The sequence below is a fragment of the Rousettus aegyptiacus genome, unplaced genomic scaffold (genome assembly GCF_014176215.1).
Source record: "Rousettus aegyptiacus isolate mRouAeg1 unplaced genomic scaffold, mRouAeg1.p scaffold_m13_p_3, whole genome shotgun sequence".
Taxonomy (NCBI): Eukaryota; Metazoa; Chordata; class Mammalia; order Chiroptera; family Pteropodidae; genus Rousettus; species Rousettus aegyptiacus.
Window position 1 is genome coordinate 8,453,829 of NW_023416306.1, and position 15,312 is coordinate 8,469,140.

Genomic DNA, 15,312 nt, shown 5'->3' on the forward strand with positions numbered 1-15,312 from the left:
TGGCGGCTGCTCCGTCATGGGTATGGTTTTTTCCCACCAGACCGTGAGCTCCGAGTTAGGCAGAATCTCTGCGAGATACGGCAAGTCCGTGGTGGACCTCTTCGCATGAAGGAGGAAAACTCCAGTGAGGATGGAGAGGGCTGTGAAGACTGGAAAGGAACTGAGCAGCCTGTTGTGTTGATTATATCATTTCTTCATAATCCCCGTGAGGGGTAATTATCCCACTGTGTGCGTGAGCAAAGGGTACCACAGTCAACTGGTAGAGCTGAAATCTGGGGCCCACTGACTATATAGCAAAGACCCTGGGTCCCTGCGGGGGATCCTGGGGGTGTGGCCATCCCTCAGCAAGTCCCCACTCCCCAAAGTTCCAATCCCCCTCCAACTCACCAGCCTCAGTCACCTCCTTCCCGCCCGCCTTGTAGTAGGTGATGCCTCGAATCACCGCCTGCTGCTGGGCCAGGGCGCGGGGCTTGGCTGTGGGCTGGAGGAATCGGCCCTGGCCGCCCTCCTTCCTCAGCTTCTCCACCTTCAGCAGCTTCTCCTTAGGAGGCTTGGGGAGGGCCCTGTCTACAAAGCTCTTCTGCACGCTGCCATATTTGTTGCTGTCTTTGCCTTTCCCTCCGGCGGTGTCCTGGGAGAGAAGGGAAGTCTCAGACCTGGGGGCTGCTTAGAAAGGATGTTGTGTGTGTGTGTGTTGTGGGCGGGGAGTCAAGGAGGCTCAGCAAGTGGGGGCCGGACGTGGTCCTGTTGCTCCGGACTCCTGAAGGCACAGCTTTCCTTCCATAGGCACATCCATGACTGGGGTGTGCCTCAGTTTCCCCACTCAGCTCTCTAGCTCCCTTGCAGGCTCGACGGCCAGGCTGATTGGTCAGATTCCTGTCCTGTTTCTGAACTCCTGGACAATCTCCATAGAGGGTTGACTATAATGGTCAGCTCCCTGGGGAAGCAGCTGACCACGAGGTCGGCTTCTCATCCCCGTCTCTCTCACCGATTGAGATTTGCTTCTGGGCAGAGGAGAGGTTCTCAGGCCCCTGGGTAGGGTGACCAACTCATCTCACTGTGCCCCAACTTTCCCAGTTTCGGCACTGAAGTTCTCACATCTTGAGAAATGCTCCAGTCCCCAGCCGACTGGGACGTTTGGTCACCAGGGCATTGCCCTTAGGGTGTGCAGTTTCTCTAACACATTGTGAATTTTGTTACTTTCATTTCCTTTTAAATATCTCTGATGCTGGCTTGGCACGAGAACACAGGGCCGGTGACATCAGCCATTGTTAGGCAGAATCTCCAGGAGATACAGCGAGCACGGCATCTAGACCTCCACAGGGTTTGTTTGCGCCTGTGGAACTGGCACAGGAAGGAGCGGGAAGCCAGCTCTGCGCCAAGGCACCAGGCTTCCTCCGTGCGCCAGCGGGACCTAGGCGGTCCCAGCGGCAGACGCAAACGGTGTCATCATCACAACGTCAGCACAGGAGGCTGACGGGCGGAGATGGAGAGCCCGGGCTTGCCAGGCACACAGCCCCGGTTCCGGTCCCAGCACAGACTCCCTCTCCCTACGTGACCTCACTCCAGCTTTTCTCATCTGCCAAATGGGCGATGGATGATCGTTGCTCCTCGCAGGTGGTTATGGGATGAACGGAGATGATGACTGTGAGGAAGTCGGGTTCGGGGCAGGATTCTGCAACGCCAGCTCCCTTCATCACCCCCACTCACCCAAAGACAAGGCGAGGACAGTGGCGAGGTTGTGTCCTGCACGCGGGAGACTAGCCGACGGGCATGCGTGGGGCTCAAACCTAGTCTGACTCCATTTGCCAAGCCGCACACCCTGGCGTGTGTCTATCACAGGAAGGAGCCTTTGCACAATTCATCTAATTTATCTGCCCAGAGGGTGAGCCTTCCCTGCAATGTGCCCAGGAGAGGACCTTTGTCAACTTTGCGTGGTGTGTTGTTACATGTCCAGGGTGGCTCTGGCCTGGTGACAAACCCTCTGCTCACTTTGTGGTCTGACTTTGAACACAGAATGTCTGGGCATTTGCTGCCGCTCCCCGTACCAGGTTGGGTTAGAGGAAGTGGAATTAGTCTGCGGGGGTCCCCAAAGCATTGCCTAGCTACCCACGGGTAGGCCTGGCCCAGGCAGGGGTGCGGTGACAGCGGGGGAGGCCAGAAGTGGTTTGCTGCAGCAGGACCTGGTCTCCCAGCGCCAGGCGGGGAGGCTCATCTCCACCGCCTTGCTCCCACTAGTTTCGAAGCGTGAATGTCAGCACTGCCAGATGCCTGCTCAGGGACAGACCCCTCGGCTGGATCCCCATGTCTGTCCCCAGCTCACTTTGCTAATTGTGCTCAGGGCACAGTAGACAGCCTCTGCCCCCCGCCTTGCCACAGACTCTCCAGCTGTGCCAGCCCTCAGCCTTATCCTACACCCTAAACTCTGCCCAGCTGGCCCTCAGGGCCGAGGTCCTCCCACACTGTGCTCGCAGGCCCACCCGCCTTCTGGCCTCATACTCAGAACCATGGCCTCACCTGAGCCTTGCTACCAGGGCCGGTGGCGGGGGCGGCGGCGGGGGCTGCGTCCTTCTGCAGCAGCTGGAGGCCCAGGCTGGAGAGCTCCTTCTTGATGCTCATCATGATGGCCGACTGGTTCTCATAGCGCTTCAGCTGCTCACTGAAGTGGCGCATGCTCTCCCTCACGGCCTCGTTCCCCTGGCTCAGGTTGGCCCTGATGCTCTGTGGGGGCAGGGCTCGAGGTCTTTCCAGCCTCTGCTGACTGCTTCCCCCACCCGCAACCCCTCTCTTACGGGGGACACCCCAGCTTCTCCCATCAGGCTTTGCTTTCCCGAATAGGGCCCAGGGGTGCAGACAGGGGTGGCACCAGTGAGCACGGGTGGAATAAAGCATGCTGCTAAGAGATCCTGTAGGCATTAATTTTTTATTTAAAAAGAGAATGAATGAAAAAAATAGATTATATGTTCACAGTTAGTACTAAATTGAAAAGAAACGAATGGGTATAAAAAAAATATGTTCTCCTCCCTCCTTTGTTTCACAGTGCCGACAATTGTTATGGGTTTCTTTCTGTCTTTCTTCCCTTCCTTCCTTCTTTCCTTCCTTCCTTCCTTCCTTCCTTCCTTCCTTCCTTCCTTCCTTCCTTCCTTCCTTCCTTCCTTCCTTCCTTCTTCCCTCCCTCCCTCCCTCCCTTCCCTTTCTTCTTTTCCTTCCTCCCTTCTTTCCTCTCTCCCTTCCTCCCTCCCTGCCTTCCTTCCTTTCACACTTTGCCTTTCCACTCGAGCCTGTGTCGGGAACTCTTCCTTATCAGTACACACAGTGCTCCCTATTCCTTTTACTGGCCACGCCATCATGTAGTTAGCCAGTTCCTACAAAGTCATCATTTAAGTTGCTACCAAGCTTTTACTACTTTAAAATTACATTTTAACTTCACAAGTGATACATAAGTACCTTATTTTAATCAAATGCTCAAACAGTGAAACTCTCTGGGGTTTTGCCATGGATGAGACTGAGCCCTCATGGCCCCCAAGTCTCCGACTTCTCTATAGGGTGGTTTTGGCTCCTCCCATGGCTCTGAGGCCTGCCTTTCCTCCTAGGATTGTCCTCCTCCCCAGGCCTGTCTCCCTCTTGCTGGGGACCCTGCCTGGCTTTAGCAGACTCCAGCCGCCCTCCTACTGGCCCCCAATCTACTCTTGGTTCTGAAACCCGCTGGAAACAGATGGATCGCTTAGAGCCACCATGGTCCTCTCTGTGGATCCGGCATCCCAGAGATCCCCATTGCTGGGACTTGTCCATTGGGCAAGACTCAAAAAAGCTGGGTGGCCTGATATCATCCCCAGGTCCCCAAAGCCCATACAGCAGGTCTGCAGCATGCATGGAATTCCTTTGTCTGAGTCTACTTCTCAGCTAAAGCAGGGGAGACTAGAGTCAGATGCAGGAAGCACCTCTTTGCTGCGAAGTCCTGGAGCATCAGGATTATGAGTTCAGCATTTCATTGATGGAAACTTTTACAAAGGAGAAAATAACCTAAAAGTGCTGTATGTTCGGTCAGCCCTGGGTGTGAAGCGATTTGGTGACCAAGAGGCAGCAGGTAGGAGTTGGACAGAGCTGGGTTCAAATCCTTCCTCTCCACTTCCTGGCTAGGTAACTTTGAGCTAATAACTTTCCCTCTCTGAGCCTCAGTTTCCTTGCTTGTAGAATGAGGATCTTTATCATAATAACAACTAAATATCAGGGTGACTGTGAGGACCAGAAAGGCCAAGGAACAAGAAAGCATGTTCTAAACTAGATCACAGGGAAGACACAGAGGGCAAACTGTATAAGGCAGGTTTCTCGACCTCAGTACTACTGACATTTGCCAGACGCTTGAGCACTGTGGGGGCCTGAGCTGGGTGCTGTAGGATGTTTAGCAGCATCCCTGGCCTCTACTAGGAGCTGATAGCATCCACCACCCACCTCCCCAAATGGTGATAACCAAAAATGCCTCCAGATATTGCCAACTGTTTCCTGGGGCACAAAATCGCCTCTGATTGAGGCTGTTCCCTCCACTTTCTCCAAGGTTAGCAAAAACTTTTTTTTTTTCTTCATAGAGTTATTACTTAGTGAACAGAAGCAAAGCGCAGATAATGCAAAACAGAAGATAATTTAAAAAGCATTGCTTTGTGGCTGTGGAAATTATTTCTGATTTGTTTCTGACCCAGCAGATGTGGCCACTGGATCGTCTGGCTCATAGTTGCATGAAGCGAGTTAATAAAGGTCAAAGGGTAACTGCAGAGCGGGCAAGAGGACAGCTTGGCACGTACTAAGTACACAGGGAACACTGGTGCACAGTAGAAACTCAGCCATTGTCACCTTCCTCCCATGCTGGCACGGGCCTGGTACATAGTAGATATTCACCAAATACTTTGAATTACTAAAGCCACTGTGACCCCAACTTCGGGGTTAATAAGGGGTTAATCTCCTACCCTGGGGCACAGGATGCCCAGGTGCCCCCTCCCTCTGGAAAGGAAGCTGGGAAAGGAAGCCCCCACACCCACCCCTGGCAGCTGCACGTCCCAGGCTCCCAGTGGAGGCCGGATGCAGGAAACAGGCGGTCAAGCTGTGCCAGCAGGGACGCGAACTTCAAACCGGAAGCCTGGACCCCCACGCTCGCCCAACTCTGTCCCTGTCCTCAGGGGGCAGTCCCAGCTGCCTGCCCAGCCCTCCAGCACAATTGCCCTGTCCAGGGGAAGACACTCAGCACCTCTGCCTCCAGCTTCTGTGGGTCCTGGGACAGCTGTGCTGCCTTGAGCCTGGTCCCAAGGGGTTCGGCCAGTCCTGCACCATGCTACACCACCCCAGGGGGCATCACTCACATGGTACTGTGAGAATGGTGGCCCCAGAGTTGTGCAATGTTTAGGGTCTAGTTTGGCGAACTGAGGCCGACTGCCAGGTCCAGCCCCCCTCCACACTCTTCGCACAACCAGCAGGTGCCTCAGTTTCTCTACCCAGCTTCCCGGCTTCCTGCAGGCCCTCAAGGCCCCATCGGACCTCTTCCCCACAGTCTGCACCCTGGGGCTTGTATCACCCTCTCCCAGCTCCCTGCTCGAGTCCAGCTTTCAACAACCACCAGGGTCAAGACAGAATTGCCTGGGCCACTTCAGACACGGCCCTTGGCCACCAGCAGCATAGCAGCCCGGCCTCTGGCCTGCGTGCCCTGCCCTTACCTCTTCCAGCGTGTTCATCTGGGAGGCCACCTTGTGGACGTAGGCGTGCACTTTCATCAGGTCCATGCTGTACAGGGCGCCCTCCAGGAGATCCACCATGGACTGCAGCTGCCCGGGGAAGGGTGAGGGTTAGGGAAAGGGCAGAGCACAGGGCCCGGCACTAAGGGTGCAAGACTCCAGAAGCCCAGAGCCTCAGAATGGCTTGCTTGGGCCCTCAGCACCCACTGGGCCCAGCCTGCTCATAATCACAAGAAAAGCAACAGATTCCATCTTTTGAGCACTTGCCATGTGACAGGCACTGTGCTAGGGGCTCTAACGAGCTACTTTACTTAATTCTCACAACCCCCTGAGGTATGTAGTGGACACCAGATGCCCTGGGGTCCCTCCTATTGTTTCCGGTGGCCATCCCTGGCTTCCATGTGTCTCCCTCTAACGATCTGCATCTGTAACTTTCTTCAAAGAGACCCTTTGGTCCACGGCCATGCCACCCTGAGCATGCCTGAGCCCGTCTGACCTCAGAAGCTAAGCAGGGTCGAGCCTGGTTAGTACTTGGACGGGAGACCACCTAGGAATACTGGGTGCTATAAGTTTAAAAAAAAAAAGAGCCACTTGTCCCTGGGAGTATCCGTGTTCCTGACATGGCTGTTAGGAAATGTCTGACCGGTGTGGGCATCCAAACACCAGCCCCAGTGGGACAATTAGGTTGTCATGCACACTCCAGTGTCCCCTGGGGCTGAGGCTGGCACCTGGCCTGAGACCACAGCCCTGCCGGGCTTCCTTTCCTTCCCCCCACGTCTCCCAGTTCGGTACCAGTTTCTCCCGGGAGCACTTCTGTACCAAATCACCTGCACCAAGAATCATTCCCCTCAGGGTCTGCTTCTAGAGACCCAACTAGAGACAAGGTTCAGACGCCTTTTATCTTCATCGTACTGATTGAGAAGTTGCAGCTCAGAAAGATGCAGTGACCTGCCCAAGGCCACCCAGTTGTTCAGTGGTGGAGCTGGGAGCAAGAACCCAGCTTGGTAAAACCCAAACCTCTTTCCTACCATGCTTTACTGCTCCTGTCTTGTGTTCAGATAGGGAAACCGAGGACAAGAGAGGGGGAGAGGCTTGCACAACAGGTCCGTGGCAGATGCTGGGTCTCCCTTGCCCAGCCCAGGGCTCGTCTCCCTAGCTGCGCCTCTCCTTCCCTTCTCCATCACACCTCATCAGCGTATGACGTTTCCCTCCGGCTGGCGAGGATGCCAGCGAGAGTGTCAGTGACGCCCTGGCACAAGGGTCCGCTTGGGAAATCAGCTTCCCCTGGCTTCCTGGGCAGGGTGGCTCCTCCAGCACCCCCTCCCGCAGGGCTCTGCCCCCGGCCCTGCCACATTTCTCAGGGCTCCTGTCTGGCCCTGGCCCGCTGTTTCCAAAACAGTTTTACTCCCACTCTCCCAGGAGTGTTCAAGCTGTTTCAAGCCAGAGAACTTTTCTCCGAGTAGACTTTGATCTCTAAAACAGAAGAAGGGAGTAGGGGCTCTGCTAGAAGTAGGGGTAGGGCCTTGAGTCTTCTCTGCTCCCCTGCAACCTTGCTCGGGCCTGAGGTCGCACGGTACCCGTAGGGCTCCATGGAGCGCAGAATGAGAACCATGCGCATAGACTCTCCTGTGCTTCGGCTGCCTTCTCTGTGAAATGGGGTGATGGGGTTGTGGTGGAGAGCAGTGACGTCTGGGCAGGGCTCAGCACAGACAAGGCAAATAGCAAGCGCTTCACGAACATCAGCAGTAATGATGGCTTACCAGGGGGGGCATTGGGAACCTTCCAGCTTCACCCTGCTGACTTTACGGCTGCCAAAACTGGCTTCCCAAAGCACGGCTTTGAACCATGGGTCTCTCCCCTGCTAGAGTACTTCCTGTGCCCCCGCCACACACACACACTGCCCACGTGGGGCTCCTCATCTCCTGAGCCTGGCATTCACACCCTCCTCTGTCTGCCCCTGCTACCCTCTTCAGCCTCGGCAGATGTTTACTTTGGGCCAGGCACTGAGGACGTGATGAACAAGACAGACACGAGGCTTCATGGTCCTTCACGGGCTGTCAGGGAATGCGGAGAGTGACAGAGAGGCGCCCGGGTCGGGGAACGCAGATGGTGGTAACACACAGGTGCCCAGACCATTCGTGATGAGGCGTGACCTGGTCCGGGAGCAGGCGTGGATTAGGAAACCTGCCAGGGAAGAGGTTGTGCTTGAGCTGAGCTCTGAGGGAGCAAAGACGGCACGAGAAAGGCATTCCGGGCCAAGGGAACAGCCTGTGCAAAGAGCTGGAGGTGAGAAGAAACGCGGTGTGTGTGAGTCTTGCCACTCAAAAGGTGGCCTGGGGACCCGCGACAGTCAAACTGCTCCTAACTAGTCTGTGGTAATATAATTATAAAACGCGAGAGTAGGTTTTTATAGACTTTTGGAGCCATCTGACAGAGCAATTATATATCTGTTGACTCTAATAATCGAACATTGGACTTCTACTGTGTGTGTCTGTTTTTGTTTAATTTTTCTAAGAATTCATTTTTAAAGTATTTTACAAAAGTATTAGTTCTTGACGGAGTTTTAAACAACTGGCCTTTCACCACAGATAGTATGAGAGGCACTGTTAGAGACGTTGGCAGGTAGCCAGAGGGGCTGAAGCGGAGAGAGGGCAGGGAGGCACCTTATGCCACGCCCACTCCACTGCTCACCCAGCATGCCTTCGTTCCCACTCTGCCAGAGGGACTCCTACACACCCCTCAAAGCCCAGCCCTAACGTGACCTCCTCCTCTGGGTTCCCATGGTCCCTGGGACATCCCTCGACCTAGCGCCAATCACACTGCCACTGTTGGAGTCAGGAGCTCTTTTTCCACAGATTGGGGAATTCCTCAAGGGTAGGGCTGTGTTTGGTTTCTATCCAGAAAGGAAGGGAGGGAAGAGGGAAGAGGTATACCCCTGTGGCAAACCTCCCCAAGAAAGGGGATCTAGAATCCCCACCTCCTACTCAGTCATTCAGCTAAGGCCACACACAGCTGGAGTTCTTAGCTCAAGGAGAAGGGCTGGGGTAGAGTCCAGGGGCGAGCATAGGGTGGGTGCATGCAGTCCCCTTCCCCATCAAGCTACCCCTAACCTCTTCTCCTGGAAGCCTGCCCAAAGAGAGCCTCCTGCTGAGGGACAGGGAGCCGAGCCAAATGAGAGAAGCCTTAGCCCTGTCTCATGCTGCCTCTACCCTCTTTTCCTCTTGGGGTTCTCTGGGTACCTCTCAGGTACCTGCCCCATTCCTGCAGTGTCAACGAGGCAGAATATTTTTTCTTCCTCCTTTAACCCCACCTGCTTGGTCAATTCCACTACCACCCCACTCCGGTCCTATAGGGCTGAATGAAATCCCCCAAGACTGCTGTGTGTTGATGGGCTCCTGGCTGAGACAGCTGCCTAGGGACTCCTGTGGGCAAGGAGACACAGCAGAGAATTCCTGGGTCAATTCTTAGTGCTGCCAATTTCTTGCTGTGTGATCTTAGGCAATTCCCGATCCCTCTCTGGGCCTCAGATTCCCCCACAAGTAAAGCTGGGACCATAAGTTCCCTCTCCAAAGGTTTGTGGCAAGGATTAAATTATATCCTCATGTCCAATAGTTTGAGAAGTCATTTAGTTATCAAGAAGTGGACTAGAGAAGAAGTTGGGTTTGTCCCTGTAACGGAAGACTGGTCTTCAGTGCCTGGATTCTGCAGGGCCCAAGTGAGGCCCCAAGGAGACAGTGTGGTCCAGGGACTGCCAAGTGGTCAAGAAGCCATTTGGCCTAAAATTCAAACCCCACTCCACCCCTCGACTTTGAGAATTTTGGTATCCATTCAGTTCTTATAAAAATAAAACTAAAGTTAAATTTAAAGAAAACATTTTAAGCCAAACGTTGGCAGAGAATTCTTCGCGGATCTCTTGCCTTTCTGCATGTCTTGCACGCAGAGGCACGGACTCTCTTTGTTCCAGGTCATCTTGTAAAACGAACAACCTTGGACAGGGTGTCCTTCTGGAGCAGGGAGGGTGCACTCAGCGTCCCTTATAAAAGATTTGGATTCTCTAAGTTGGAGCTCCTGTCTTGAAAAACACCCTACTGTATGCGAAGGTGTTATCTGGCACTTACGGCATCACTCTGTGGGAACTGGAGTGTGAGAACCAGGACAAGAAAATGTAGATACTCTGGCTGCTCTGAGTAACAACGTCTTTTGTTTCTGACCCAGGAGGCTTGCGTCTTCTGCCGGCATCCATGAAACTGGCAGGCTAACTTGTCAGCTTACATGTAGGATGGCAATTCAGTCACTTTCACAGTTCTTGCCACCAAAAAGGAAAGACTTATACCCACGTGTTTGGAAGAAATTATAAAAGAGAAAGATTCGAAAGCACCAAATTATCTGGTCCATTACGAAAAGGAAGACAGGAGAGCAAGGTGGGTAGAACATACGCTTCGGACACATTAGGACCTGGGTTCAAATCTCATCCCTGCGAAACACCAAGTTGAGCACGGCGTGAGTGGTGTACATGGCACGAGTGTGTCTGGCTGGCTGTGGGGACTGTGATCTAACGTGCACATGCCTTTCCAAGCCATGGGTCCTGCCACAGGGCCGTGTCCCCCAGGGCTGGTGCTTCTTTCTAATTTGTCTATGGTGTAGGCTGGAGGTGTGGGGAGGGTAAGCACAAAATTCACACGCAAGTATGGCATAGACTTGAGGTTACGTGTCATTATTGTTTGAGAGCGTGGGCCAGTGACCTAACTTCTCCAAACCTCAGTTTTCTTGCCTATAAAATGAGGACAAAGGTCCCATTTCTCACAGGACGGTTTGTGAATTTAGAGAAATCATCTATCAAAACACCCGAGCATAACATCTGCCATGTAGGCGGTACTCGAGTACGGAAAATATTATTACTAATTAAAAACAATAAAATGCCACAAAATTTAAAATTAAAAATACTATAGAGAGGGGCCGACGGATTAACTGGTTTGGGTAAAATATAGGAGACTGGACTAGATGGTAAGGGGCTATATATTCAGGTAAACTACCCAAAGAATGCTGCCTGCATCGCTTACTGGCCAAATAGTCTTGGGCTAAAAGTGGCTTTGCCATAGGACGCCTCCGTTTCCTCACCTGTGACATGGGATGCTAACAGCACCTGCCTTAGAGAGTGTGGACTTTTCACTGGAAGGACATCCTGGTGCCAGCCCACGCTAGGTATTCATTCATCCAAGGATGGGGGTGTTCCCATCCCCACTATCCACCGCAAAGTCTACCTTGAGGAGCTCAGGTGCCTGCTTCTTGAGTTTCTCCATCTTCCACTCGTTCTCGCAGGGGTTGAGCGAGGAGGGCGGCGCTGTGCAGGAGCAGCGGCAGTCGGTCCCGGAGCTCACGGTCTCCACGGTGTAGAAGTCCTCCACCCGCGCCCGCCCGCTGCGCACGCGGCTGCACGCGTCCCTGCTCAGCGGCCGCATGATGCACTTGCAGCGGCAGTCAGAACCCTCCGAGGTCATCCGCACCTGGTCCACGTCGCCGAAGACCTGCAAGATGAGCTTAGGTGAGTCACAGGCCAGTGTTGGGGAGAGGGGGGCGGGAGAGGAGGGCAGGAGAGGAGAGGAGGAGAAAGAGACAGGTAGCAGAAAGCAGCCTCCCTGGCCTTTGGGGGCACCCTTAGAGTAGGCTGAGAAGCCAGCACCATTTGCAAGGAAAGAAATAGAGGCATTATAATAACAACAACAAATAAAATATTAGCGGCTTCTGTGGAGAACAATTTGGCTGATCTTTAATAAGTTAAACATAGACCTACGGTGTGTGTGTGTGGGGGGTGGGTACTAGACTTATGGGGAGGGAATCACTTCATAAGTTACATAAATGTCTAACCACTGTGCTGTATACCTGAAACTAATGTAATGTTGACTGTCAACTGTAACTGAAAAATAGATGAATAAAGTAGGGATATAATAAACAAAATTACAACATGACCCAAAAAGTCTATTTCTAGGTATATACCCAAAAGAATTGGAATATTCAAACAAAGACCTGTACATGAATGTTCATAGCAGCATGATTCACAATAGCCACAAGAAGGGAACACCTCAAATGTCCATCAACCGATGAATGGATAAACCAGATGTGGTACATCTATGGAATGGAATATTATGCAGCCATAAAAAGGAATGAAGTACTGATACATGCTACAGTGTGAATGAGCCTTGAAAGCATGATGCTAAATGAAAGAAGCCAGACCCGAAAGGCTATGTATTGTATGATTCCATTCATATCCATAGAGACGGAAAGCAGAGTAGCAGCTGCCAGGATTTAGTGGGAGGGAGAAATGGGGAGTGGCTGCTTAATTCGTATGGGGTTTCCTTTTGGAGTAATAAAAATGTGATAAAAATATTCTGGAACTAGACAGTGGTGATGGTTGTACAACACTGTGAATGTACTAAGTGCTACTGAATTGTACTTTAAAGTGGTTAAAGTGGTAAAAATTGTTTCATGTATATTTTAACACAATAGTAAAACATGTGAATGGAGACTTTTTATTGGGCACTTGCTACATCCCAGGGTTCACGTGCATCACACCCTTTAATAATATCTGTGTATGGAGGGGGCGATTTGTCATCTCCAAAGTCCCTACCATGGCCTTCGAGGCCTGTGCGAGCTGTCACCCTCCGGTCAACCCTTCCGGTTGCCACCCTTTCCTTCCCTCCCCTGCAGCCTCAGGGCCTTTGCAGACATGCTGCCCTCATCCTGAAGCCCTACCCCCGATATTCCCTTGGCTCATCAGCTCACATTACTTACACATCACCTCCTCCGAGAAGCCTTCCCCAGCCACCCACCTCCCATAACTCTCTGTCCCTGTATCTAGTGACTTTGTGTTTCTTTAGTGTACCTATTACCGTCTGAAATATTACATCCGTGTTTGCTTATTTTTTGTCTCCCTTCTCCTGGGGTTTCGTCTAGTTCCCTCCTATATCCCTAGAACAGTGCCCACCCGGCCTGTAGTAGGAGCTCTGTAAATGTCTGTTGGATGAATGAGCCTGCATTTTGCAGACATGTAAGAGCGCAGGGCTGAGAACATGGTGTGCGGAGCTGGGATAGTAACTGTGAGTTTGTGGGTGACTCAACCTTTCTGTGCCTGTTTCCTCATTTGTAAAATAGGCTCCTGCCTCGCAGAGTTGTTGTGAAGATTAAATAGGTTAACATAGGTAAAGAATAGAGCCTAGCACATGGTGAGTGTGTCTTAAGTTTGAGCCATTATTAATACAGCTAAAAAGACAGAGGCTCAGAGAGGTGAAATCATAGGTCCAGGTCACAAGGCTTTGACTGGGAAGATCAAGCTGTGGATCTGACTCCAGATCAGAATCACTGGTCTATGTTGCTTTTCCTACAGATCTGTTCCTCTACACCTGAGTCACCTTAAACAGGTTACACAACCTTTCTGAGCTTCATCCCCTCAGTGGTAAAATGGATGACTCTCCATATCCACCTCCCTGTGGTGAGGCTCCAATGAAATAACATGACCTCGATTTTAGTGGTCCCCTCACCTTTTTTTTTTTCAATCCCACCCTGGGATGCCACACACCCGGCTGTGGTCACTGGTTACTGGGGGCAGCAGGACTTTGTGCCTGTAGGAGTCAGTTCAGTGAGACCAGTGCCAGGTGCCAGGCTCAGTCGCCGCCTCCGGCCTGCCTTGCCCTGACACACCAGCTGGGCTCTGGGAGCCCCAAACAACCACTCCCCTAGCTGGCTCAGCCAGCTCACTCTGAGCTCCAGGCTCTTGGGACATAGTTCTTTACGGCCCAGTCAACAAACAAATACCCCAGAGCTCATGGCTACTCAGCTCTCGCTGAAGCCACTAAAAGCCTACTGAGTTCTAGGCTTTCTGCCAAACTCCAGCACCCATGAGTGTCTTGGAGCCCTCTGAGGCAGAGCTGTAGACACTCCATGTCTGCTTCAAGCCTGCAGACACCTATGTGAGCCCCTGGCCTCTGCCAGGCTCTGGGGGATAGCTGGAGGTGTTGAAGAAACAGACCAAGGTACATTCTTGACCTTTTCAGAAATGGGAGAAGGTGGCATTGAGAGCGTTGAGAGCACAGAGAAAGGCACCCATAAAGACTGCTCCGAGGCCACCCCTGCGGCACATCTTTAAGGTGGAGCAGGACATTCCAGGGAGAGCAGATCAGATAGGTGAAGACAAGTAAAGGCCTGGCATCTTGGGAGCCTGAAAGAGGCTCACTCTGGTGGATACTTGCAGGGAGCTTAGGGTGGCAGGAGGTCAGGCTGGGGGTGGCGGAGCCCGGCTCGTGAGGGCCCTCAATGCTGGCTGAGGATCTTGGCTTCTTCCTGAAAACACTGGGCCATCATGGAAGGGTTTTACCCAGGGGAAGCCAGATCAAATCTGCATCGCGGGAAGCTCACTCGGTTGCTTCGTTGATAGATGGTGGATGGAGGAGGCAAGCCTGGGAGCAGAGTCCAGTGAGGACACATTTACTGAGAACTCACCCAGTCCTGGGGAAGTGTGGGGCAGTGGTTAGGAACACAGCCATGAGCCACTTACAGCTGCGTGCTCTTGGGGGGATGAATTAATCTCCCTGTGCCTCAGTTTCCTCATCTGTAAAATGAGGGTACTACTAGTGCCTACCCAACAAAAGACTGTGTGAGGACTCAGGGATACGCTGAGCCCAGCCCAGGAGCTCACACAGCGGTGTATATAGCTGTTATTATTACATCGCTGATCCTGAAAGGGGGATTGGTAGATATGTTAGCAGTGTCCTACAGGTGAGGAAACTGAGTGCTTGCGCCATCAAATGACCAAGTCAAAGGCCCCTTAGGGATGAAGAAGATGGGGAAGGGGGCAGCTGTGGGTGGAAGCTTTACCCTGGGCCCTCTGCAGGCAAAGTGTACTGTGGACGCTGCGGGGCAATCCTCCTCTGGCCGTGAACGCTGCCAGCCAGGCTTGGGGGCCTGAACATTCATTCTTAGATCACCACGAGTATCTTAAGTCTGCCTTCTCTTGGAGACTCCTGGGCCCCCTTCCCACCTCTGCTGGGACCCCTAGCCACTTCCACCTACTCCCCCAGGTGAGGTTAAGAGCCCAGTGGGTGGATATGGGTGTGTTCTATGTGGCCAGGCCAGAGAGGCCTCCTAGGGACCCACCCATCAGCCCGACACCCTCCCCCAAAAGCGGCAGCCTCCACATCAGCCTGCAACATTCCTTCCCTCCTCAGATGAGGTGCTATGTCCTGAGGGGGGCGGCCAAGGCCCCGACCAGCCAGGCCAGGAGTGGAAGAGGGCCTCTGCTCCCGGCCCCAGTTGCAGGAGCCCAAGCAGGGCCCTGTCTTCTTGGTGTGTGGAGGAGGCAGAGCACCGTGGTTAGGAGCCAAGCCTGGACTCAAATCCCAGCTCCCGTGTCTTCCTGCGTGGCCTTTTCCCCTCTGAAAAACAGGGAGGACGACAGTCCTTTCCTCATAAACTTGTCCTGAGGCTGAAACGGGCCGATGCATGCTGAGCGCCTGGCAGCAAGCCTGGCACAGAGTAAATGGTCTCTAAGTGGCGCTTGCTATTCGAGTTGCTGCCAACAACCCTCCCTCGCATTTGCACA

At 53.0% G+C, this 15,312-nt stretch overlaps 1 protein-coding gene and 1 pseudogene across 1 annotated transcript in view; one reads left to right on the forward strand and one right to left on the reverse strand.

Annotated features, from left to right (window-relative positions):
* OLFML2A (olfactomedin like 2A) overlaps positions 1-15,312 on the reverse strand; it is a 28,024-nt gene that overhangs the window by 8,334 nt on the left and 4,378 nt on the right. Inside the window, exons 2-5 of the mRNA XM_016137416.2 lie at positions 10,982-11,245; positions 5,703-5,810; positions 2,518-2,721; positions 388-631 (exon numbers count right to left, since the gene is read on the reverse strand). Of these exons, the coding sequence (XP_015992902.2) occupies positions 388-631; positions 2,518-2,721; positions 5,703-5,810; positions 10,982-11,245 (820 nt within the window). The remainder of the gene's footprint in view (positions 1-387; positions 632-2,517; positions 2,722-5,702; positions 5,811-10,981; positions 11,246-15,312) is intronic.
* On the forward strand, positions 6,174-6,292 carry LOC118600788 (annotated as a pseudogene).